The sequence below is a fragment of the Procambarus clarkii genome, chromosome 89, assembly GCF_040958095.1.
Source record: "Procambarus clarkii isolate CNS0578487 chromosome 89, FALCON_Pclarkii_2.0, whole genome shotgun sequence".
Taxonomy (NCBI): Eukaryota; Metazoa; Arthropoda; class Malacostraca; order Decapoda; family Cambaridae; genus Procambarus; species Procambarus clarkii.
Genome location: NC_091238.1, coordinates 9505130 through 9531398, shown reverse-complemented (window position 1 = coordinate 9531398; position 26269 = coordinate 9505130). Strand labels below are relative to the sequence as shown.

General features: G+C 45.3%; 2 protein-coding genes across 9 annotated transcripts in view; one reads left to right on the top strand and one right to left on the bottom strand.

Moving 5' to 3' along the window:
* Positions 1-17414, bottom strand: part of LOC123773408 (carbohydrate sulfotransferase 2) — a 30405-nt gene extending 12991 nt beyond the window's left edge. Inside the window, exons 1-4 of one of the 2 annotated variants that reach the window (XM_045767154.2) lie at positions 16379-17414; positions 15873-16181; positions 12754-13094; positions 1709-1846 (exon numbers count right to left, since the gene is read on the bottom strand). In XM_045767154.2, coding sequence (XP_045623110.2) covers positions 1709-1846; positions 12754-13094; positions 15873-15981 — 588 coding nt within the window. In that variant the 5' untranslated portion in view covers positions 15982-16181; positions 16379-17414. The remainder of the gene's footprint in view (positions 1-1708; positions 1847-12753; positions 13095-15872; positions 16182-16378) is intronic. The other variant, XM_045767155.2, reaches the window with a different exon arrangement.
* LOC123773409 (meiotic nuclear division protein 1 homolog) overlaps positions 1-26269 on the top strand; it is a 69090-nt gene that overhangs the window by 26148 nt on the left and 16673 nt on the right. For 2 of the 7 annotated variants that reach the window (XM_069317947.1, XM_045767160.2), the window contains exon 1: positions 16507-16561. The exons of 2 other annotated variants lie outside the window; for them this stretch is intronic. The gene's annotated coding sequence lies outside the window, so the exon portion shown is untranslated. Of the gene's footprint in view, positions 1-16506; positions 16562-17391; positions 17416-24939; positions 25319-25355; positions 25573-26269 lie in introns of those variants that run through there. 3 more of the 7 variants (XM_069317946.1, XM_069317945.1, XM_045767158.2) reach the window with 3 other exon arrangements.

Sequence of the window (26269 nt, the reverse complement as noted above, 5' to 3'; positions counted from 1 at the left end):
AGATGCCTGAATATTGGTCATAAGATTATAGACGCTAGTAGATGGAGGTTCAGTTCTTGATCCCATTATGTGCCTCTGGGGTAACCTTTTCCACCACAGCCCAAAGGATGGTTATGGGGTCTACTACCATCCACAGGATGGGTATGGGGTCTACTACCATCCACAGGATGGGTATGGGGTCTACTACCACCCACGGGATGGGTATGGGGTCTACTACCATCCACAGGATGGGTATGGGGTCTACTACCATCCACAGAATGGGTATGGGGTCTACTACCATCCACAGGATGGGTATGGGGATACATTACCAACCATGAGATGGGTATTTTCCTGGAGTTTACCTGGACAGGGTTCTATGAGTCCTACTCCCCAAGTCCAGCAGGCTGTTGCTTGTAGAGCCTTGCAGACCCACGTATTTACTACAACCCGGTTGGTTGGGCACTTCTTGTAGAAATTTGTCTAATTTCTGTTTGAAGAATTCCATATATGTTCCAGCAATATTTTGTATGGTTATTGGATGGTACTGGACCTCTGTTCTTCACTAGTTCTATTCTGCATATCCATAATAACAATTTGTGAACAAATCGCATTATTTACTGTATGGTGTACACTACCACCCATGGGATGGGTATAGGGTGTACTATTGTGGATGGGATGGGTATGGGGTGAAATACTGTCCATGGGATGGGCATAAGGGGGCACTTTTGTGCATGGGATGGGTATGGGGTGCACTACTGTCCATTGGGTGGGTATAGGGTGCACTACTGTCCATGAAATGGGTATGGGCTGTACTACTGTCCATGAAATGGGTATTGGGTGCTCTACTGTTCATGGGATGGGTATGGGGTGCACTACTGTTCATGGGATGGGTATGGGGTGCACTATTGTCCATGGAATGGGTATGGGGTGCACTATTGTCCATGGGATGGGTATGGGGTGCACTACTGTCCATGGGATGGTATGGGGTGCACTACTGTCCATGGGATGGTATGGGGTGCACTACTGTCCATGGGATGGATATGGGGAGCACTACTGTCCATGGGATGGATATGGGGAGCACTACTGTCCATGGGATGGGTATGGGGTGCACTACTGTCCATGGGATGGGTATGGGGTGCACTACTGTCCATGGGATGGGTATGGGGTGCACTACTGTCCATGGGATGGGTATGGGGTGCACTACTGTCCATGGGATGGTATGGGGTGCACTACTGTCCATGGGATGGTATGGGGTGCACTACTGTCCATGGGATGGGTATGGGGTGCACTACTGTCCATGGGATGGGTATGGGGTGCACTACTGTCCATGGGATGGGTATGGGGTGCACTACTGTCCATGGGATGAGTATGGGGTGCACTACTGTCCATGGGATGGTATGGGGTGCACTACTGTCCATGGGATGGTATGGGGTGCACTACTGTCCATGGAATGGTATGGGGTGCACTACTGTCCATGGGATGGTATGGGGTGCACTACTGTCCATGGGATGGTATGGGGTGCACTACTGTCCATGGGATGGTATGGGGTGCACTACTGTCCATGGGATGGTATGGGGTGCCTGCTGCATATGTGGTGCCCGCTACCCACGGGGGGGGGGGGGGGGAGTTTGGGGGGATGCATAATAAGTCAACAAAAGAAAAATCAAAGCAAGTAGAGGCATAGGAGAGAAACAAGGCCGAATTGAGCATGTGTCAACGGTGGTCTCACCTGGCGGTGTTGACACTCCTTAATGTAGGTGTTGCGGACTGACTGGGACTTCCAGAGGAAAGGCTCGTGCAGAAGATCACGATGCCGTTCCACCGAACAGTTGAATATCTGATGTAGCCACTTCACTCCTTGCTCCGCCTGGAGACCACCGTGATACATTAGTCTTCACCCCTCAGGTCTGTATTCACCTAGTTGTGTTTGCGGGGGTTGAGCTTTGCTCTTTCGGTCCGCCTCTCAACTGTCAATCAACTGTTTACTAACTATTTTTTTCCCAACACCACACACACACCCCAGGAAGCAGCCCGTGACAGCTGACTAACTCCTAGGTACCTATTTACTGTTAGGTAACAGGGGCATTCAGGGTGAAAGAAACTTTGCTCATTTGTTTCTGCCTGGTCCGGGAATCGAACCCGCGCCACAGAATTACGAGTCCTACGTGCTGTGTGTGTGTGTGTATTCACCTATTTGTACTCACCTATTTGTGCTTGCGGGGTTTGAATTCTGGCTCTTTGATTCTGCCTCTCAACTGTCAATCAACTGGTACTCACCTAGTTGTGCTTGCGGGGGTTGAGCTCTGGCTCTTTGGTCCCGCCTCTCAACTGTCAATCAACAGGTGTACAGGTTCCTGAGCCTATTGGGCTCTATCATATCTACACTTGAAACTGTGTATGGAGTCAGCCTCCACCACATCACTTCCTAATGCATTCCATTTGTCAACCACTCTGACACTAAAAAAGTTCTTTCTAATATCTCTGTGGCTCATTTGGGCACTCAGTTTCCACCTGTGTCCCCTAGTGCGTGTGCCCCTTGTGTTAAACAGCCTGTCTTTATCAACCCTGTCGATTTCCTTGAGGATCTTGAATGTGGTGATCATGTCCCCCCTAACTCTTCTGTCTTCCAACAAAGTGAGGCTTAATTCCCGTAGTCTCTCCTCGTAGCTCATACCTCTCAGCTCGGGTACTAGTCTGGTGGCAAACCTTTGAACCTTTTCCATTTTAGTCTTATGCTTGACTAAATATGGACTCTATGCTGGAGCAGCATACTCCAGGATTGGTCTGACATATGTGGTATACAATGTTCTGAATGATTCCTTACACAAGTTTCTAAATGCCGTTCTTATGTTGGCCAACCTGGCGTATGCCGCTGATGTTATCCTCTTGATATGGGCTTCAGGGGACAGGTCTGGCATGATATCAACCTCCAAGTCTTTCTCTCTCTCTGATTCTTGAAGAATTTCATCTCCCAAATGATACCTTGTATTTGGTCTCCTGCTCTGTACACCTATCTTCATTACGTTACATTTGCTTGGGCTAAACTCTAACAACCACTTGTTCGACCATTCCTTCAGTTTGTCTAGGTCTTCTTGAAGCTTCAAGCTGTCTTCCTCTGTCTTAATCCTTCTCATAATTTTAGCATCGTCAGCAAACATTGAGAGGAATAAGTCTATACCCTCCGGGAGATCGTTTATGTATATCAGAAACAGGATAGGACTGAGTATATAGCCTGTGAGATTCAACTGGTGACTTCATGCCAATCTGAGGTCTCACCCCTCACTGTAAGTCTCTGCTTCCTACTTCCTATTGCTTAGGTATTCCCTTATCCACTGGAGCACCTTACCAGTCACTCCTGCCTGTCTCTCCAGCTTACGTACCAGCCTCTTATGGGGTACTGTGTCAAAAGCTTTCCGACAGTCCAAGAAAATGCAGTCCGCCCATCCTTCTCTTTCTTGCTTAATCTTTGTCACCTGGTCATAGAACTCTATTAATCATGTAAGGCAAGATTTATCCTCCCGGAACCCACGTTGGCGATTTGTCACGAAGTCCCTTCTCTCCAGATGTGTTACTAGGTTTTTTCTCACGATCTTCTCCATCACCTTGCATGGTATACAAGTCAAGGACACTGGCCTGTAGTTCAGTGCCTCTAGTCTGTCACCCTTTTGTATATTAGGACCACATTTGCCATCTTCCATATTTCTGGTTGGTCTCCCATCTCCAGTGACCTACTATACACTGTGGAGAGTGGCAAGCAAAGTGCCTCAGCACATTCTTTCAATACCCATGGCGAGATCCTGTCTGGACCAACAGCCTTTCTCACATCCAGATCGAACAGATGTCTCTTGACCTCATCTCTCGTAATTTTGAACCCTTCCAAGGCCGCCTGGTTTACTGCCTCCTCTCCTAGTGCAGTGACCTCACCTTGATCTATTGTGAAGACCTTCTGGAACCTTTTGTTGAGTTCTTCACACACTTCTTTTTCATTCTCTGTATACCTGTCCTCGCCTGTTCTAAGTTTCATTATCTGTTCTTTCACTGTTGTTTTACTCCTGATGTGACTGTGGAGTAGCTTTGGTTCAGTCGTGGCTTTGCTTGCTATATCATTTTCAAAATTTTTTCTCTGCGTCCCTTCTCATGCTAACATACTAATTCCTGGTTCTCTGGTATCTCTCACTGCTTTCTGGTGTTCTGTTTTTTCGGAAATTCCTCCACGCCCTTTTGTTCAGTACCTTTGCTTCCATACATGCCCTATTAAACCATAGATTCTTCTTTTGCTTCTCAGATTTTTCCTTTTGGGCCGGGATGAACCTGTTTACTGCCTCCTGACACTTTTGGGTGACATAGTCCATCATATCTTGTACAGACTTAGCCCTGAGGTCTGTGTCTCATGGTATATCATTTAGGAAACTTCTCATCTCCTCATAATTTCCCTTTCGGTATGCCAGCCTTTTGTTTCCTAGTTCTTTTTGGGGGAGATAAATCCTAGCTCTACCAGGTACTCAAAGATCAATACACTGTGATCACTCATTCCCAAGAGTGCTTCCAACCTAACTTCCCTTATATCCCACTCATTTTGGGTAAATATCAGATCAAGCATGGCTGGTTCATCTTCCCCTCTCATTCTTGACGGTCCCTTGATGTGTTGGCTTAGAAAGTTTCTTGTTGCCACATCCAGCAGCTTAACTCTCTATGTATATGGGCCTCCATGTGGGGGCTCTGTTCTCCCAATCTATCTTCCCGTGGTTGAAGTCTCTCATGATTAGTAGTCCAGATCCATTACTGCTAGCGACAGAAGCTGCCCTCTCTATTATGTTAATGGTGGCCATGTTGTTTCTATCATATTCCTTTCAGGGTCTTCTGTCATTTGGTGGTGGGTTATATATGACTATGACTATAATTTTTTGCCCTCCAGTTGCTATGGTACCTGTTATGTAGTCACTGAAACCTTCACAGCCCTGAATAACCATCTCCTCAAAATCCCAGCCTTTTCTTACCAGCAAAGCTACACCACCACCACCTCTTCCTTCCCTCTCTTTCCTCACAACACAGTAGTCCTGTGGGAACACTCTATTTGTTATGGTTTTCCTTAGCTTTGTTTCTGTGAGTGCTATTATGTCTGGGTTTTCTTCTAGTACCCATTCTCCAAGTTCATTTGCTTTATTTGTAAGTTAACAAATGGAATGCATTAGGCAGTGATGTGGTGGAGGCAGACTCCATACACAGTTTCAAATGTAGATATGATAGAGCCCAGTAGGCTTAGGAATCCAAGGGAATACATCAGTTGATTAACGGTTGAGAGGCTGGCCGAAAGAGCCAGAGCTCAATCCCCGCAAGCACAACAAGTGAATACACATATGCACACACATACACAGAATTCAATGATAAGTAACGAGAATAAGGCAGGACAGAGAAGAATGGACATATTGTATATTTCTAGACTGCCAAAAAGCCTTTGGCACATTGCCACACAGGAGACTTCTATTCAAATTTGAGAGGCAGGTGGGGTAAGCGGAAAAGCCCTAGCTTGAGTAAGGAATTACGTAACACGCAGTATCCAGAGAGTAACAGTCAGGGCGAGAAGTCAGACTGGCGAACTGTAACAAGTGGAGTACCTCAAGGATCGGTGCTGGGATTAGTTCTATTTATAATATACGTGAACGATATGTCAACAGGCGCCGAGTCCTATATGTCAATGTTCGCGGATGATGCGAAATTAATGAGACGAGTTGTGAAAGATGAGGATTATAAGATACTCCAAGAGGACTTCAACTGCAGAGATGGTCAGAGAAATGAGAAATGGAGTTCAACACAAGCAAGTGTAAAGTTATGGAAATCGGACTAGGTGACAGGAGACCAATGGGTCAGTCACAATGAAGGGAAACTATCTTCTTATGACGATTCGAGAAAGGGACCTGGGAGTGAACGTAACATCAAATCTAGCTCATGAGGCACATATAAATTGGATCACATCAGCATACTCTACGCTAGCAAATGTTAGAACGTCATTTAGACACCTAAATAAGGAGACATTCTGAGCGCTCTACATTGCATGGCGAGACCAGTCTTAGAGTATGCAGATGGAGTATGGAAGCTCCTATCATAGAGCCCCCACCTAAAGAAACACATTAGGAAAATGGAAAAGGTTCAGAAATTTGTAATGAGGCTAGTCCCGGAGTTGCATGGGATGGGATATGAAGTGTGACTGAAGGAACTGAACCAGGCGACATTAGAAAAAGAGAGGGAGTAGGGAGATATGATAGCAGCATACAAAATACTTAGGGGGGATTGCCAGAGTGGAAATAGACAAAATGTTCACACGGAATATCAACAGAACAAGGGGATATGGGTGGAAGCTGGAAACCCAGATGGGTCATAGAGATGTTAGAAAGTTTTTTTTTAGCGTGAGAGTAGTGGGGAAATGGACTAAAGGAGCACATTGTGGAAGCAAACACTATTTATAGCTTTAACACTAGGCATGATAGAGAAGTAGGATTGGAGTCATTGCTTTAAATAACCGGAGGCTAGAAAGGCGGGATCCAAGAGCCAATGCTCGATCCTAGAGGCACAAATAGGTCAGTACATACATTATCCTTTCCCTTTCCTTCTTGCTTGTTTTGTCACTGGTCTTATCTTGTATATGATGCAACAATGACTCCCACATCCGCCGCACGTAGCTCCGGTGCGCAGTTTCCACCCCCTATAACCCCCTCATAAATATTATCCTCCACTGATTGTAATGATTGGTGTATGTACGGTGGTACGGAGGTTGGACACCTCCGTGATGCGCTGGTCATAAAGCAACGCTAAACTTAGCAGCGGTGTTGTCATGAGGGAGATACCACACCTTGCTTTTATTTTAGTGCCTTGTGTTTGTGCTTGTTGGTGCATTGTTGTGTTTGTGATTGTTGGTGCATTGTTGTGTTTGTGATTGTTGGTGCATTGTTGTTTGTGCTTCGTTGTGTTTGTGCTTGTTGGTGCATTGTTGTGTTTGTGATTGTTGGTGCATTGTTGTTTGTGCTTCGTTGTGTTTGTGATTGTTGGTGCATTGTTGTGTTTGTGCTTGTTGGTGAATTGTTGTTTGTGCTTGTTGGTGCATTGTTGTGTTTCTGCTTCGTTGTGTTTGTGATTGTTGGTGCATTGTTGTGTTTGTGCTTGTACTCACCTAGTTGTGCTTGCGGGGGTTGAGCTCTGGCTCTTTGGTCCCGCCTCTCAACTGTCAATCAACTGGTGTATAGGTTCCTGAGCTTATTGGGCTCTATCATATCTACACTTGAAACTGTGTAAGGAGTCAGCCTCCACCACATCACTTCCTAATGCATTCCATTTGTCAACCACTCTGACACTAAAAAAGTTCTTTCTAATATCTCTGTGGCTCATTTGGGTACTCAGTTTCCACCTGTGTCCCCTAGTGCGTGTGCCCCTTGTGTTAAATAGCCTGTCTTTATCTACCCTATCAATTCCCTTCAGAATCTTGAATGTGGTGATCATGTCCCCCCTAACTTCTGTCCTCCAGCGAAATGAGGTTTAATTCCCGTAGTCTCTCCACTAGCTCATACCTCTCAGCTCGGGTACTAGTCTGGTGGCAAACCTTTGAACCTTTTCCTGTTTAGTCTTATCCTTGAATAGATATGGACTCCCTGCTGGGGCTGCATACTCCAGGATTGGCCTGACATATGTGGTATACAAAGTTCTGAATGATTCTTTACACAAGTTTCTGAATGCCGTTCGTATGTTGGCCAGCCTGGCATATGCCGCTGATGTTATCCTCTTGATATGGGCTACAGGGGACAGGTCTGGCGTGATGTCAACCCCCAAGTCTTTTTCTCTCTCTGACTCATGAAGAATTTCATCTCCCAGATGATACCTAGTATCTGGCCTCCTGCTTCCTACGCCTATCTTCATTACATTACATTTGCTAGGGTTAAACTCTAACAACCATTTGTTCGATCATTCCTTCAGCTTGTCTAGGTCTTCTAGAAGCCTCAAGCTGTCCTCCTCTGTCTTAATCCTACTCATAACTTTGGCATCGTCAGCAAACATTGAGAGAAATGAATCTATACCCTCCGGGAGATCATTTACATATATCAGAAACAAGATAGGACCGAGTGCAGAGCCCTGTGGGACTCCACTGGTGACTTCACGCCAGTCTGAGGTCCCACCCCTCACTGTAACTCTCTGCTTCCTATTGCTTAGGTACTCCCTTATCCACTGGAGAACCTTACCAGCTACACTTGCCTGTCTCTCCAGCTTATGTACCAGCCTCTTATGTGGTACTGTGTCAAAGGCTTTCCGACAATCAAAGAAAATGCAGTCCGCCCAGCCCTCTCTTTCTTGCCTAATCTTTGTCACCTGGTCGTAGAATTCTATTAAGCCAGTCAGGCAAGATTTACCCTCCCTGAACCCATGTTGGCGATTTGTCACGAAGTTCCTTCTATCCAGATGTGTTACCAGGTTTTTTCTCACGATCTTCTCCATCACCTTACATGGTATACAAGTCAAGGACACTGGCCTGTAGTTCAGTGCCTCTTGCCTGTCGCCCTTTTTGTATATTGGGACCACATTCGCCGTCTTCTATATTTCTGGTAGGTCTTCTGTCTCCAGTGACCTACTATATACTATGGAGAGTGACAAGCAAAGTGCCTCTGCACACTCTTTCAGTACCCATGGCGAGATCCCGTCTGGACCAACAGCCTTTCTAACATCCAGATCCAGCAGGTGTCTCTTGACCTCCTCTCTCGTAATTTTGAACTCTTCCAAGGCCGCCTGGTTTACTTCCCTTTTTCCTAGCACAGTGACGTCACCTTGTTCTGTTGTGAAGACCTCCTGGAACCTCTTGTTGAGTTCTTCACACACCTCTTTGTCATTCTCTGTATACCTGTCCTCTTCTGTTCTAAGTTTCACTACCTGTTCTTTCACTGTTGTTTTCCTTCTGATGTGACTGGAGTAGCTTTGGTTCAGTCTTGGCTTTGTTTGCTATATCATTTTCATAACTTTTCTCTGCTTCTCTTCTCACCTTGACTTACTCATTCCTGGTTCTTTGGTATCTTTCTCTGCTTTCTGGTGTTCTGCTATTCCAGAAGTTCCTCCACGCCCTTTTGTTCAGTTTCTTTGCTTCCATAAATGCCCTATTATACCATGGATTCTTCTTTTGCTTCTCGGATTTTTCCTTTTGGGCCGGGATGTATCTGCTTACTGCCTCTTGACACTTTTGGGTGACATAGTCCATCATATCATGAACAGACTTAGCTCTGAGGTCTGTGTCCCAAAGTATTTCCCTTAGGAAGCTTCTCATCTCATAATTTCCCTTTTGGTATGCCAGCCTTTTGTTTCCTACTTCTTTTTTGAGGGAGATAATTCCTAGCTCTACCAAGTACTCAAAGTTCAATACACTGTGATCACTCATTCCCAAGGGTGCTTCCATCTTGACTTCCTTTATATCCCACTCATTTAGGGTAAATATCAAATCATGCATTGCTGGTTCATCTTCTCTCATTCTTGTTGGTTCCTTGATGTGCTGGCTTAGAAAGTTTCTTGTTGCCACGTCCAGCAGCTTAGCTCTCCATGTTTCTGATCCTCTATGCGGGTCTCTGTTCTCCCAATCTATCTTCCCATGGTTGAAGTCTCTCATGATTAGTAGTCCAGATCCATTCCTGCTAGCAACAGAAGCTGCTCTATTATGTTAATAGTGGGCATGTTGTTTCTATCACATTCCTGTCTGGGTTTTCTGTCATTTGGTGGTGGATTATATATGACTACGACTATAATTTTTTGCCCCCCAGTTGTTATTGTACCTGTTATGTAGTCACTGAAACCTTCACATCCCTGAACAACCATCTCCTCAAAATCCCAGCCTTTTCTTACCAGCAGGGCTACACCACCACCACCTCTTCCTTCTCTCTCTTTCCTCATAACATAATAGTCCTGTGGGAACACTGCATTTGTTATGGTTTTCGTTAGCTTTGTTTCTGTGAGAGCTATTATGTCTGGGTTTTCCTCTAGTACTCATTCTCCAAGTTCATTTGCTTTATTTGTAATTCCATCTATGTTAGTGTACATCGCTTTGAGGCTCACTTTCTTCTGTCCCTTCTGAAATCTCCTCCTTGGTGAGTGTTGTGCTGTTGGGGGAAGCTGTTCCATGGGTGTGAGGATTTGTAAGGTGGATAACAGGGTTGCAGAGGATACCGGGATGAGGGGGTCAATTGAAGGGGGAGGGACAGGGAGGGTATAGGGTGAAAGGGGAGAGAGGACAGGAAGGAAAGAGGGGGAAGGGGGGCCTTGGCGCGAGGAGGGGAGGGGTAGAAGGGTGGGGTGAGGGAGATTTGGCTGGGTATTTGAGTGGGGGCAGGAAGGGTTTGGGGTAGGGGGGTTTTCTATGCAGAGGAGGGTGGTGGGGTTGCCTTTCCCGCTGGTGTTACTGGGTAACTGGTTGTGGGTTCCCCCCTCGCCTCTGGGGGTGATATGTTGGGAGTTGTGATTTCCTGGTTTTACCCTCTCTCCTTGCGCTTCTTCCTTGCTTCTGCCGCCATGGCTCTTACCTCCCTCGTCATGTCCCTTTGGAGGAATACTTTTTTTAATTCTCCCACATGTTGCAGGTGACTTTTCTTTCTTTCATCTCCTATGTGTTCTCGTTTGCAAACACTATCTTTAACACATGGTCTCGGTCTTTTTTGTACCAGCCTAGCCTGGAAACCTTCTCAATGCTATGCTCTGCCCCTTCCATGTCTAGTGCCTTCAGTATTTCATTCACTGCCGCTTTGTCCTTATTATTCCACTCTTTCCTATTAGAGCCTTCCTGCTCTTTAATACCCACAGCTACTACTGATCTTTTCCTTTCCAGCAGCTGGCTAGTGGAGCGTGCCGCTTCCTGTGAGATGGCTGCTTTCATGGCTACCTCCATCACTGCAGACATTACTTCAGAGTTCTTTTTTTTAGTATTTCTGCAAATGTTGCCTTTATTGTGGCATTCTCTTCCAAAATACTATTACCACCTTCTCCCTGGGTGGTTATCTGAGTCTCAGCATCGATACTTTTCTCTTTGAGGGCTCTAATCTCCTCCTTTGCTGCTGTCAGCTCTCTTTTTAGGTTGCTTATTTCCTGCATCATTTCCTGCATCTCACTCTTGATGTCCTCCAGAAACTGGGCGAACATTTCCTTCATTTCGTCACCTGGACTTTTCCCTGTTACCTCTGGCTGTCATGCTTGACCCCGTTCATAGTTGTGCCGTGATAGGATTTGTCAGAAGGGCAGAGTGGGGAGAGAGAGAGAGAGAGAGAGAGAGAGAGAGAGAGAGAGAGAGAGAGAGAGAGAGAGAGAGAGAGAGAGAGAGAGAGAGAGAGAGAGAGTGGGAGAGGGAGAGGGAGAGAGGGGGGAGAGAGTGGGGAGGGGTGAGAGAAAGAGAGAGAGAGAGAGTGGGGAGGGGTGAGAGAAAGAGAGAGAGAGAGAGAGTGTGTGTGTAAGGGGGATGCGGGGGACTGGGGGGTGGGGGGGGGCGGAGAGGGCGACCAGGTCAGATCAGGTCAGATGGGGGGTAAGAGAGTGGGTGGAGTATAGTAAGGTCTTATCCCCTTTGGTAAAAGGTGTTAATCCTTTCTTCCCTGACTGAAAGTTTGTGTGTGCATGCGTGTGAGCGTGCATACGTACGTGGGCGTGCATGCGTGTCACGAGTTCATGTAAGTGTTTACCTCCACCTAAAATGAGCCACTTTGAGATTTTAAATATATATGATATCCTGAACAAAAATTTGATAATATTTCATCTCTGTACACCTGATAAATTGACCAGAGCCTACCTACCACACAGCCTCCCGCTCACACACAACTAGATGAGTAATGACGATGTATGGATGACGATGGTGATCCGTCGTCCCTCCCACTGAGTGATTCACTAAGTTCTAGTAGATTGATGATGGCGGTTCTTCTCTATCTACACAAAGCTCTGGAGTCAGTCACTGTATCGTTGTGTTACAGTTCACTAATTTACTGTACCACTGATCACAGTCACCACCCAACTAACACAATCAGGCAGTTCCACTGCAGGTCGTCTCACTTTGGCCGTCAGGTCAGGTCGCTCCACGCAGTTCTCCACACTGTATATGCACCAGTGATGCCACTAGCTCCACTTTGGTTTCTTCGCACTATCGCTAGCGATATGGCTATGCTATGTTGCACCCTGCTAGCTACACACTGCGAGAGGCCAAATACTATGATCTAGCCTCTATACTCCTTCAATGTCCCGAGAAATTGACGAATTTCCGCGGACCTCACTAATCGTGTGTGTCTCCCACCGACGGCGGCCTACTACTGTTGTTAGTGCATTGTTGTGTTTGTGCTTGTTAGTGCATTGTTGTGTTTGTGCTTGTTGATGCATTGTTGTGTTTGTGTATGTTAGTGGACTGTCGTGTTGGTGTGAGTACACTGTTGTGTTGGTGGACTGTAGCCATGCTATACATAAACGTGTACAGTGTAGCACAGGACATAAGGTACAATAATAGTTTCAGTGCATTAAGTATTACCCTGAAATGGAATAACAACTAAACACTGCAAGTATTGATCTGAAGGATGACCCGTAACTCAGCACAGGGTTAGTAGTGACTTCATCAAAACATAAACACTCTGCCTACTATGATTCTAAACCCAACCTAATATTTGCTATAAATACTATTATTATTATTATCATCATGACGCACAGTGTATTCTTGTTTAAATATGTTATAAGTGCATCTATAATGCACAATTGACTAGGTGAAGGGGAGAGAATGAGGGTGTAGCCTACCTTATCCCGAGTGAGGCGGTGCACAGCGGGGATGGGTTCCTGCTCAGCCAACTTGTAGAGCGGTTGGTAGAGAAAGAAAATGTCGTCGAGGAGCAGATTGAGTGCCTGAGAGGCCACTCCACCGCCCCCGTGGTCGTAGGAGTGCACCAGGAACTTGTCCGTCGCTGCGCCCGGCTTCAGGAGGACGCTGTTGACAAGGGCGGGGCGGGGCGTTCTTGGCCGTGCTCTTGGCGGTGCTCCTGGCCGTGCTCCAGGCGGTGCTGCCTGTGGCAACGCCTCTGGTCTATCCTCACCGTCGTCTGCCACAAGGATCACAGGAGCGTTCGGGTCCAAGAGTATGTCTGGGCGGTGATAGGAAGCGCATCACAGATAACAGCGGCACTATAAAATGATAATAGTTAACATATTCAGCATTGTTTTGTCATGAGTATTATATGGACACCATCAAGGGTGACCGAGTACACCGTCAAGGTTGATCTCGAGGACACCGGCAAGGGTGACGGAGGTGTAGAGGTGCCATAAGCACAATCAGAGACCACTGAAAATCAAAGGTCCACAGCTGTTCAATTCTCTCCCAGCACGCATCAGAAATATTGCCGGACCAAAGGTGGACTTCTTCAAGAACCAGTTATATAAGTTATTGCAAGAAGTACCGGACCAACCGGGTTGTAGTGGATATGTAGGCCTATAGGCTGCTTCAAGGACCAGGTTGTCACAAGTCGAGCCTGCCTCCAGGTCGGGCTATGGGAGTAGAAGAACTCCCAAGACACTTCCTAGTTAACATACACCGTCATGGGTGACCTCGAGGACACCATCGGACAAAGTTAATGGGTATGTGGCCAGTCATGTAACTAAATTTTAAACCATTTGTGTATATGAGATGTGTGTTTGGCCCTTTTTTGTTATTCAAGGCCCAATTTCACGTTGAGAAATTTAGAGAGTACCTCAGTGTACAACATTATAATATACAGCTACACAGGCTTGTGTGTTGGGCGACCAGCCCCCCCCCCTCCCCCTTCCAAGTCAGTCAGTGATGCAAGATCAGGCTCCATAGCCGGGTCTACGTTGGGCCCAGACTAGGCTTCTTCGTTGACTTTCGACTGACTCTCCGTTCCTATCCCACTTCTGTGGCAGAGTTGAGCCCTAAACCCCCGGTGGTGACCACCTCGTCAGCTGCTGTGACTCCATCTTTTGTTGTGACAACTGCACCTTGAACCCCCCCAAACCCCCTACTTAAGAACATAAGAACAAAGGTAACTGCAGAAGGCCCATTGCCCCATACGAGGCAGCTCCTATTTAAAACCACCCAATCCCACTCATATACATGTGTAGGTCAAGGCGTGTACACCGTGTAGGTCAAGGTGTGTACACCGTGTAGGTCAAGGTGTGTACACCGTGTAGGTCAAGGTGTGTACACCGTGTAGGTCAAGGCGTGTACACCGTGTAGGTCAAGGCGTGTACACCGTGTAGGTCAAGGTGTGTACACCGTGTAGGTCAAGGCGTGTACACCGTGTAGGTCAAGGCGTGTACACCGTGTAGGTCAAGGCGTGTACACCGTGTAGGTCAAGGTGTGTACACCGTGTAGGTCAAGGCGTGTACACCGTGTAGGTCAAGGCGTGTACACCGTGTAGGTCAAGGCGTGTACACCGTGTAGGTCAAGGTGTGTACACCGTGTAGGTCAAGGCGTGTACACCGTGTAGGTCAAGGCGTGTACACCGTGTAGGTCAAGGCGTGTACACCGTGTAGGTCAAGGCATGTACACCGTGTAGGTCAAGGATGGTCAAACTCGTTCACTGGTCATGATCAATGACTGAGAAGATCAATACAGATAAATGGGGGTAGTGGCTGGGAGGGTGGGGGGGGGGGGGAGGGGTGGATATGTCTGCGCAGTTCGAAACGTTTGGGGGGTCTTACATTTGATAATAAACTGATGTCTTTGGTAATAAATAATTCGATTTTACTTCCTCATCTTCCCCTAGTTGTTTGTGGTCGTCCTCCGTTGTACAGGATTTTTCTTATCATTCCATAAGATGAACGTTCTGTTGTTTTCCCTCCGTAACAATATAGTGAATTAGCCTAAAAGCGTCAACTCCTAGGCCACCCATCTGGCCTACAGGAACAGATACTCGTTAGTCCCCCCCAAAGAAAGCGTCGGTACTAAGTTTTCTGTTTTAATATCTTCCAATTTGTTGATTTTAAAAATCTGTGTGAGATGGGCCGCGTCATGTGTAGTTTGTAATGTTAGTGGTGTGGCTCTCAGCCGGTCCTAGCACGTTGTGATTGGTTGGTTGGTCTCTCAGGTAATGCCATTCAACATTAAAGGCTTTAGAAAGATTTCATCTTTGAAGCATAAGGTGTTTTGCCCCACGGGGATGAGGGGCTGTTTAGCTCAACCTGTCCTCCTACAACCTGGCCTACAAAGAACGGCACTTTTCCCTCATATGCGATACCTAAGGCCAACAATTGTCGTACTAGACAATGGAAGCGGCTGACGAAAGTGACGTACTGTCCCGTTTTCTGTTTGGGGTGCTCTGGTAGGTTAGGAGAGGACATTATATTGATCGTTTTCATGCCGCTGGGAGACCTTAGGAGGACGGGCTGGTTCAACTTGGAGAAGAAATCCCGAACTATGAGGTTAGGTCTTGGCCTTTATCTGGTGACATTTGTGTCTGTGAATTATTTAGATTTGCTGTGGAGTGCATGTTGTCATCTTCCCCGCGGCTACTGTGGGTAGTCCAGCAGATAATCTATGGTCTACCTCGCCCTCCACGTGGCCTACCTCGCCCTCCACGTGGCCTACCTCGCCCTCCACGTGGCCTACCTCGCCCTCCACGTGGCCTACCTCGCCCTCCACGTGGCCTACCTCGCCCTCCACGTGGCCTACCTCGCCCTCCACGTGGCCTACCTCGCCCTCCACGTGGCCTACCTCGCCCCCACGCGAGGTAGTGATCAGTGTGTGATCAGTGTGTGGTAGTGTGTGATCAGTGTGTGGTAGTGTGTGATCAGTGTGTGGTAGTGTGTGATCAGTGTGTGGTAGTGTGATCAGTGTGTGGTAGTGTGTGATCAGTGTGTGGTAGTGTGTGATCAGTGTGTGGTAGTGTGATGAGTGTGAGCCTCACCTTGTGTCATGGGGTTGATGTCGGCGGAGGAGAGGAAGACCAGGACGTTGATGGAGACCACCGCGACCAGCACCACCACACACACCAGACGCCATGTTGCACGACCCATCCCGGCCACTCCTGCAGCAGGCGGGTCCTCCTCGTCGTCCTCCAGGGTGTGGCCAGCCCTTGTCCTCCGGCGCCTCTGGCTCCTGCCTGCCTAGCCGTCTTCAGCCTATACCACTTCCGTCTCCCACCTCCACTCCATCAGTGCTTCGTTGGCAATGGCTACCATGAATCATTCACCTCCTCATTTGCTCATATTTCTCTCTGGGGGTTCAATTCTTGTTTGTTATATAGTTATTTATATATTTTTATATATATATATATATATATATATATATATATATATATATATATATATATATATATATATATATATATATATATATATATATATATATACGTTTATTAGACACGAAGTGTTCACTACTAAACTTTGTTTTTGTGATTGTAAACACATTTACCCATTATTTGTTTGTTGCTTAGGTGACTGGAGTGGAGAATGTGTTGTTGGGAGTAAGAGAGGATGTGGAGTTGAGTGTGTGAGGGATGTGACGCGCCACACCACCTCCCTCATGCAGTAGTCAGAGTGTGCTCACCTACTGGCGCCTTATCAGTCAGCGGGGTTTACGGTCCCTCCTCAAAACGTCAGCCTAACTTTCCTACGGGAACATGCGGTGCCTCTATGTGTCCTTCACCTCCCTTTGTTTTTACTTCAGTTGCAGCCTTGATCCTGGCTAATGTTGTCCTTGATATACCTGGATGTGTGAAGTTATTACGTCTCTCGTGTTGAGTGCAGTGTTCGGGGTTGGTTATCCTGGGGCTTGAGAACGGTCGGGAGGGGCGGGGGTTATGGTTGGGGGTTTAGAGAGGAGTTCATTGTAGATTTTATACAGTGGGAGTGTGGGTAGGTGGGCGGGCGGGCGGGTGGTTTAGGCTAGTGTCCGAGGATGTCCCGCCAGTTCTTGGCTGGGATATACTGGGTGAGTTTACCGCTGAAGACTGTCTTGTTGAGCACCACCAGCACCAAGTTGAAGATGAGGGCGAAGAGCACCAGGGCAGCGAAGCCCTTAATGAAGATGGTGAAGAGTCTGCATATAGCCTGGAGGAGCCCCAGGTGGGTCACACTCTCCTTGTCTGACTCCGCCTGTGTGTGGCCCTCCTGGCTGTCCTGCTGGGGCACCGACGCCTTCTTCTGCTTACTCTGTTGCGCCTTGTTGGATTTTGCGTTGACGCTGCCTACTTGACCTCTCTTGCGCGAGGAGGTCGACATGATGGCCCACGCCTTCAACCCCCACGGCAACAACCCCCACGCCCCCCACTACCAACGTGTGTACACCGCGAAGAGTATCCCGCGACACACTCCCGCACACTAATGACTTGTTGCTCGCCTCCCACTGTGCGCCAGTGTGAGCCAGGCGCGGGTTATCGCCAACACTGCGTGGAGCGTGGAGGTGGAGGCGGCAGGGAGTGTGTGGAAGAGAGTGCGAGGGCGACTATAGTGAGTGTAGCATGTGCGGTGAGAGGGGGGGGGAGGCCCACCACAGCTGGGTGAGAGGTGAGGACCCAGGCAGGGAGGTGTGTGGAGGGAGGGACAAGTACACTCTCACTCCACAATGTGGACCCATCACCACACACGTTTCTAGAGTTGGGTTATATCATATTAAAGTATTTTAAGTCGTGATGTCCCTCAAGGGAGTTAAACAAACGAAGACTGTGCTGATTGAGGCTAATGTTTTCATTGGTGGTATTGTGTTACGTGATCGTGTTGTGATATTTGAGCAGCGTTTTCATACCGCTGGTGTTCACGACGCGCTCAAATACAGCGACTTTACATTTGTATCACATTTAACAATGTGGACGATCAATATGCTCACTATTTAAACATTATGAGTGGCACACGTGTTGTGTTTACAGTGGGAGACTGGTATCTTATTATTATTAACATCTTTATTGACAAAATTAATTACAATTTTGCCTAATCTGAGGATTTTGATAGTCTTATTAAATTGAGGTTAATGCTAGTATTCACTGTCACGCAGGACAGAGGGTCATACATAAGACAATAGGCCTAAACTGTAGGCTGAAGCACATATATATCACGGTTACAATCAATGTTTTAATGTGTGGATATGTGAAAACAACTTTCTATTGTGCACTGCCACACAAGTGCAGGGATGGGTTCATAAGTGATACAGCTTAGAATATAAGTAGAAATTGTTCTTCATTCTTTAAAATGGACAAGCAAATTTTGGGTAAATTGTTAGGATGTCGTCCAGAACACCTGAGTCAATAAAATAGTTACACAGTTGGTGGTACAATAGGCCAGGAGGTCTAAAGTCCTTTACGGTTTCACATTCATCAATATAGTGTTCTAGTGAATGCATTAAAGGTTTATCACAGAGTTTACAATCTGAATATTCTGGTAGTGGCTCAGCCTCACTAACCTGCCAGATGTGTCTATAGCCAAGGCGAATTCGCGCGATTACTACATCACATTGCCTGGTCCGGTTACTGTGCTGACCATACAAATACCTATTATTACAGAACTTGTCATAACTTTTAATACTGCAGCTTTCAGGTCTCTGTGCATTTCTTAGTTCTTCTAAATCTGAATTAATTTCTTTAATTTGTATGTTTCTAATAACTGCATTAGATAGTCCAAAATCATAATCAATGTTTTCTTTCCTGCAAGCCTCATTGGCCAATTGATCTACAAAGTCATGTTTTTCAACTCCAACATGGGATGGGATCCACACAAATTTTATACAAGAATTATTATCATTGGCAAAAATTACATTCCATTTAATATTACAAGCTACTTCCGACATACATTGTGATGGGTTATTTAAGGACTGCAGAGCACTTTTAGAGTCACAGAAAATAACTCCACCACCATTGAGCTTAAGGTATTCAGTGGCTAGATAAATACCCAATAGCTCGGTCTGTGTCGTGCTTGCCCAGTTGTTCAATCTCTGTGTACTAGTCATGATCATTTCATTCCCTTTATACACTGCACATGCACAACCTGTTCTACCAGTGCCTAACTGCACAGAGCCATCAGTAAAGGCATAGGATTCAGTCGGTTTGAGAATTTGAAGATGACTGTCAATAGCTTCTAATGTTATACATCTCAAAATGTCAGTGTTATACATTTGTTTTACACTGATGGGAGTATAATGCAGAGAGACCTCCACATCTTTCCAAGGGGGAATATAGTGAACAGTTTTATCAGGGTTAAGAGATACATTCAGTTTCTGAAGATTATAGACACAACAACTGAGCCACACACTGTAGGGAGCTTTTTGCGGCGGATTGAGGGAACAGTCAGAATTGTTTAGAATGGATCTCAATTTAATTTGAATAGAGCTGGGGGGACCATTATTTTTCAAAGTTTTGGCGCAAAACATAGTACTAAGTAGAACTATTCTTTCGTAAATGGAAGGTAAGTTTAGTTCCTTTCTCATGTTAACAATTCTGACAGTTCTAGGACAACCCAGGATGATGCGCATGGCATCATTCTGTACTACATCTAGGCCTTGTAATTGTTTAGGAGAAAAATTAAGAAGATGCAAGGCATAATAATCAACAACAGATCGTATAAAGGCAATATAAAAACTACGAGCATATTTTATGTTAATGCCAAATCCTTTGCCAACAAGAGTTCTGAGAGGTTTAAGACGCTCAACAAGTTTTTTACGCAGGTTGCTGATGAGATTTGTATCATTAACCTCGACTCCAAGATATTTATAAGACTCACAAGTCTCCACGGGCACTCCATTAATAGTATAGTTAGCATGAAGAGAATGGGGAATAAGAACCCTTGTTTTATCAACAGAGATTATGAGGCCACATTCTACTACTTTCTTGGAGAATGCATCAAGTAACATTTGTAGCCTTGGTTTACTGTGTGCCATAATACAAATATCATCAGCATAACATATAACTGTTTCCGTAGGTTGTACAGGTATGTCATGGATAAGTTTGTGCATAAGTATATTGAAGAGCATAGGGCTTAGGACACCGCCTTGAGGTGTGCCTAGTTCGAATGCATCTGTTCTTGTACTTTTAACTCCTTTAAATAGGACACTAGCACGCCTGTTGGATAGGTAGCTCTTTATCCAACTCAGAAGATTACCTTTGATTCCAAATTCAGCAAGTTGCTCTAATATTATTTCGCCATTCGCTACATCGAAAGCTGACTTTAGGTCAATAAAGGCTGCCTGTGTCCCATCCTGGGAGTTTACAAAGTATTCAGCAAAGCATGTTTGTGTGCTACACTTGGGCATGAACCCATGTAGGTTTGGGGCCAGTTTTTCTTTGACCTGAAACATGACACGATTGAGAACAATTCTCTCCAAGACTTTACACATGCAAGATGTAAGGGAAATGGGTCTGAATTTTTGAGAGTTAGGTTTAGGAATTGGTATTATGAGACTTTGTGTCCATTTCTTTGGCAAGATACCTTGTGAGAGACTCATTTGATAGAGGTCAAGCAGAGGGTGGCTAGGGACATCATTCAGTAAGCTCAAGATGTTATAAGTTATACCATCCTCACCAGGGGCAGTTTGCTTAGGTTTTCCTAATGCTGATGTTAATTCAAAGGGGGTTATAGGAAACTGATCCGTTAAATCTGGTGAGGAGCGTGCTATTTCAATATTAAAGTTTCTGTTAATGTTGGTATGTCTTAAATGCTGCTGTATATCTGGGGGTAAGGAAGAAATTTGTGAGACACTAGACCATTGAGCTAGGAGCATGTCAGCATATTCTGCAGGAGTATGATGAAGCTCAACTGGGGCTGAAGGTTTGGTAATGTTTTTAATTTTGTTCCACATTTCTGATAATGTTGTAGTTCTATTGATACCTTGTAGGAATTGTTCCCAATATGTGTTCTTAACTTGACCCTTAAGCTCGCGAAAATCTCTGTTGGCATTAAGGAATGCAAGTAAATTGTCAGCTGTTTTGTCTCGTTTATAAGAGTCAGCAAGCTGAAGCACTTTAGCTCGCTCTGCAATAATAATAGGATCCTCTGTCCATGAGGAAGAACGAGTGTTCTTTTTTTTCCTTGATTTAACCCAGGTATCATAATAACTGGTAATGATACTGACAAGATCATTGTAAAAGTGGTCCACTGATACAGGTGTATACCCAGTGTACCACTTATGTACATAAGCCTTAAAGTGCTGTTTAAGATTGTCTGGAATGTTAATTTTAACTCTAGGATGAGGATTGGACCTAATATCCGCCACATTGTATTCACAATATATTGCAAAATGATCACTTACTAGTTCTGGGATGAGCTTAACGTTGACGTTGCTATCTACTAGGCTGTATCCAATCACATAATCCAGTCTACCCCCCAATAAATGGGTCTGTTTATCAGTATCATACACAGTAATATTATGATCATTAAGGTATTTCAAGAAGACCCTTCCATTATTGTTACACTGAACGTCACCAAGAGCAGTGTGACGAGCATTAAAGTCACCCATACATAACATAGCTGTGTTACCTGTAGGTTTCGGTAGCAGGTCTGCTTTAAGTACATTACATCGTCCATATATGTTATACAGTAGGAAATGGCTATTTGCAGTTTGCAATTTGAATTTTTGATAATGTATACTATCACTCCTATGATTTTTAATTAGTTTACAGATTAATCCACTCTTAATATACGTTAGTAAACCAGTTCCAATACTGTTGTTGTATGCTATATACCCAGGTATCCTAGGTGGGACCTTCTTGATAGTTGTAGTCGTATATGGTTCCTGTAAACAGATCACATCTACGTCTCTCATTTTAGCATACAAGATTACGTCATTTATCCGAAGATAAACACTTCGAATATTCCAAGAAAGAAACTTAATTGTTTTTGTTCTGGTATCTAAGCAACGTGAGGTGTCAGGTGCCGCCGCCGCCGCCACACAGCCAGGCGGGCGGCGCGAGTGACGTCTCAGCTGCTGGGCGGCCAATGGGCGGGCAGCTCCAGGTGAGCGGCACGTGGCAGGCGGCACCTCACCTAGTACTGTGGCTGCATTGATCCCCTACACTCAGACAGGGACCGTGACAACGTCCCCTACACACAGACAGGGAGCGTGACAACGTCCCCTACACACACACAGGGAGCGTGACAACCTCCCCTACACACACACACAGGGAGCGTGACAACGTCCCCTACACACACACAGGGAGCGTGACAACCTCCCCTACACACACACACAGGGAGCGTGACAACGTCCCCTACACACACACAGGGAGCGTGACAACGTCCCCTACACTCACACAGGAAGCGTGACAACCTCCATTACACACAGGGAGCGTGACAACCTCCATTACACACAGGGAGCGTGACAACCTCCCCTACACACAGACGGTACCGTGACAACGTCCCCTACACTCACACAGGGAGCGTGACAACCTCCCCTACACTCACACAGGGACCGCGACAACCTCCCCTACACACACACAGGAAGCGTGACAACCTCCATTACACACAGGGAGCGTGACAACGTCCCCTACACACAGACGGTACCGTGACAACGTCCCCTACACTCACACAGGGACCGTGACAACGTCCCCTACACACACACAGGGAGCGTGACAACCTCCCCTACACACAGACAGGGAGCGTGACAACCTCCCCTACACACAGACAGGGAGCGGGACAACGTGCTGTAGGTGGAGAGTGTACACATGTGGGTGTGGATGATCACACCTGCAGGCCGCCCATCACACTTGATCGAACCAAACACTTGGCGTATGTGGTGAGCGGTGTTCCTTAGAGTTAACAGCGGGTTATAGCGTGGGCGGCGGGTGGAGTAGGCGGGTGGCAAGTGGAGTAGACTCGTGCAAGTGCAATGTAAGGAATTTGGGTACTGGATACAGGAGGCTAGATACCAAACAGATCAAATATTTATATAATTAAAAAAAAGAGAGAAAGACCTGGGAGTTGAGATCCTGGGAGATCACAGGGAACTGTTTGTCTCTCATCTCTCATCACACGGATATCATCAGCCGTATATGTATGCTAGGTCGGCCAACATGAGAACCGTTTTTGCAAATCAGAATTAACGAAAACACCACCTGCGGGGAACTTACTAGTGATGGTATGGAAGCATCATGGGAAATTTTCAGAGAGGTCATCACAGAATTCGTTTAAAAAACATATACTAAGGAGAAAGAATAAAAGGGGAATTAGATGGATTACACAGGAAGTAAAACAAGATTTAATAACTAAGCGGAACCTCTGGAGAAGGTATAACTCCGCTATGAATAACATATTATGAGATACGGTATGTAGAAGGGCATTAAATTCAGCCACCCATGAAATCAGATCAGCCAAAAGAAACCACGAAACAAAACTTGCCCATAACATAAAGAAGTATCCTAAGTCATTCCATGCATAAGAAATAAAACCAAAACAAAAGATTCGGTTGAACCCTTACAAGATGAGAATAACCAAGTTATAATCGACGATAAACGGACAGCAAACTCTCGGATTGAATATTTTACAGAAGTGTTCACATTACTGAGGTTAACATCCCATTACCCACAAACACATTTGAAGGAAGGGAAGAGAACGAATTAAGGGATATATCCATAACGTGCGACATAATCAGGAAGAGCAGTGACAAACTAAGGCTCAAAAGCCTCAGGTGTGGATGGAATTCAATCCAAAATCGTAAATAACTGGTAAATGAAATATGCCTACCTTTGAAGCTCATTTCAGAAAACCTCTGGACCAAAGTATAGTTATACTAAGATTGGAAATACGGTATACATATGTCACCCCCTATTAAAAAATATAAAAAGGCAGAAAACTACCGTCCAATTAGTTTAACTTCTCCCATCTGCATGTTCATGGAGAAAATCGTGAGGGAGGGAATCATTCATCATTTTTGGACGTGCGGGTGAAACAAACACCATATACTGGAGTGAACGATATAGAAGAAAATGCAGGATAGAACCAGTGAAGAGCAGAGGTGCCATAGGCACAATCAGAGAACACTGTATAAACATCAGAGGTCCACCGTTGTTCAACGTCCTCCCAGCAAGCATAAGAAATATTGCCGGAACAACCGTGGACATCTTCAAGAGGAAACTAGATTTATTCCTCCAAGGAGTGCCGGACCAACCGGGCTGTGGTGGGTATGTGGGCCTGCGGGCCGCTCCAAGCAACAGCCTGGTGGACCAAACTCTCACAAGTCAAGCCTGGCCTCGGGCCGGGCTTGGGGAGTAGAAGAACTCCCAGAACCCCATCAACCAGGCGATAGAATTTTCGCATTGCTTTGTATATTAATAAAATATTTGCAACTGCAAGTTGCATGGAATTTCTTGCAACTGCAGTTGGTAGTAATTTGCGACTGCGAGTTGCAGCCCATGGTGTGCATGTGCAGGGATACTTGTTAAGTGACCTCAATAACTATACTTGTATACCTATTCTACGTATGTAGGGGGCAAATGCACCCGAACATATAGTAGTACGTAAATAAAGTATACAAGGTTAGAGAATTTATCGCAAAATTATATGTGGTGCACCTAACAGTAGTAACGAAGGATGCATATCGCCTATGCACAAGTAATCCTAAATAATTAACATTACTAATTAGCTATAATTACCCACTTACATAAGTGTCTAACATTACGTTACATATATAAATGCCAAGACAAGCTACATGTACACAGAAACATTGAAAGATTATGCATGATTAATGTGAATACATGCGTACAAAGATCCAAATTATAAGAAGTCGTGGCAAGCATATATAAGTTGAAACATAAAAAATAAAGTTGTGCCTGTACGCTGGACGGGCACCAGGGAGGAGGGAGAGCATAGTGGCCAGGAGTGAGTGTCTTGACCGCCCACGACAAGTGAGTGGGCCCGGGATCATTTATTCATTAACCACTTGGGCTGCAACCCGTCCTCGGATCAAGTCAATGTCTTCCAGCGGTTGACCCCAAAGATGAGTTCATTAACTTTAACATACTGTTCATTCAAAACAGGAATTTTATAAAATATAAATTAATATTATTTTATTTTAGCATATTGTACATATTTAGGCACTGGTTAGGTTAGGTGTTTAAGTTCTGTTGGCGTATTTATATTTATAGTATGAGCAACCTGCCCTCGACTCCAGTTCATTACATCCAGCGGTCGACCCCACAGACGCATTCATAAATTTTAACATGCTGTTCATTCAAAACAGGAATTTTCTCAAATATAAATTAATATTATAATATATTAGCATATTGTGCATATATAGGCACAGGTTAGGTTAGGTATTTAGGTTCTGTTGCCGATTATTTGTATTTGTAGTACGTGGGTGAAGCATTTATAGCATTGTGGTTAGAACGAAATTCGTCAGTGAAGCACTTGTTCCGGAAGTGATTGAACGAAATCAGTTGTGAGTCGTGTGTAAACCGTTTTTCATTCATAAACAGGGGGTTTGGCGGGTGCATGGAATCACTTTTGGGTCTTTGTTTGAAGGACGGGCTGTCTTGTGCATAAAAAAGTAGTCTGGTTTGAAGGTGTTGCCCTGGGTGGAGCTCGAAATATATTGAATCTTTTAACCTGGCCCCTGCTTTAAGTACCTTGCTGCGCCACCTCCTTACAATGGAGACAAAAAGCCTATAGCACCTTGAGAACATAAGAATGAAGGTAACTGCAGAAGGACTATTGGCTCATATGAGGCAGCTCCTATTTATAACCACCCAATCCCACTCATATACATGTCCAACCCATGCTTGAAACAATCAAGGGACCCCACCTCCACCACGCCATGTGGCAACCTTTTCCACACCTCAACAACTCTGTTACCGAACCAGTATTTACCCAGGTCTTTCCAAAATCTAAACTTATCCAGTTTATACCCATTGTTTCATGTTCTGTCTTATGTTGATACTTTTAATACTCTATTAATATCCCTCTTTGTTATGTCCATTTATCCATTTGTAAACCTCTAGCATGTCACCCCCTAACTCTTCGTCTTTCCAGTGAATGCAATTTAATCTTTGTTAATCTTTCTTCATATGACAGGTTTCTAATTTGGGACATTAACTTTGTCATCATACGCTGGACACACTCAAGTAAATTTATATCCATTCTATAGTACGGCGACCAAAACTGAACTGCATAATCTAAGTGGGGCCTAACTAAAGCAAGATATAGCTGAAGAACAACACCAGGTGTCTTGTTACTAATGCTTCGATTAATAAATCCCAGTGTCCTATTTGCTGTATTACAAACATTTATGCATTGATCTTTTGGTTTTAAATTCTTACTCAACATAACTCCCAGATCCCTTTCGTAATCCGACTTCGCAATCTCAACACCATCTAGCTCGTATCTTGTAACT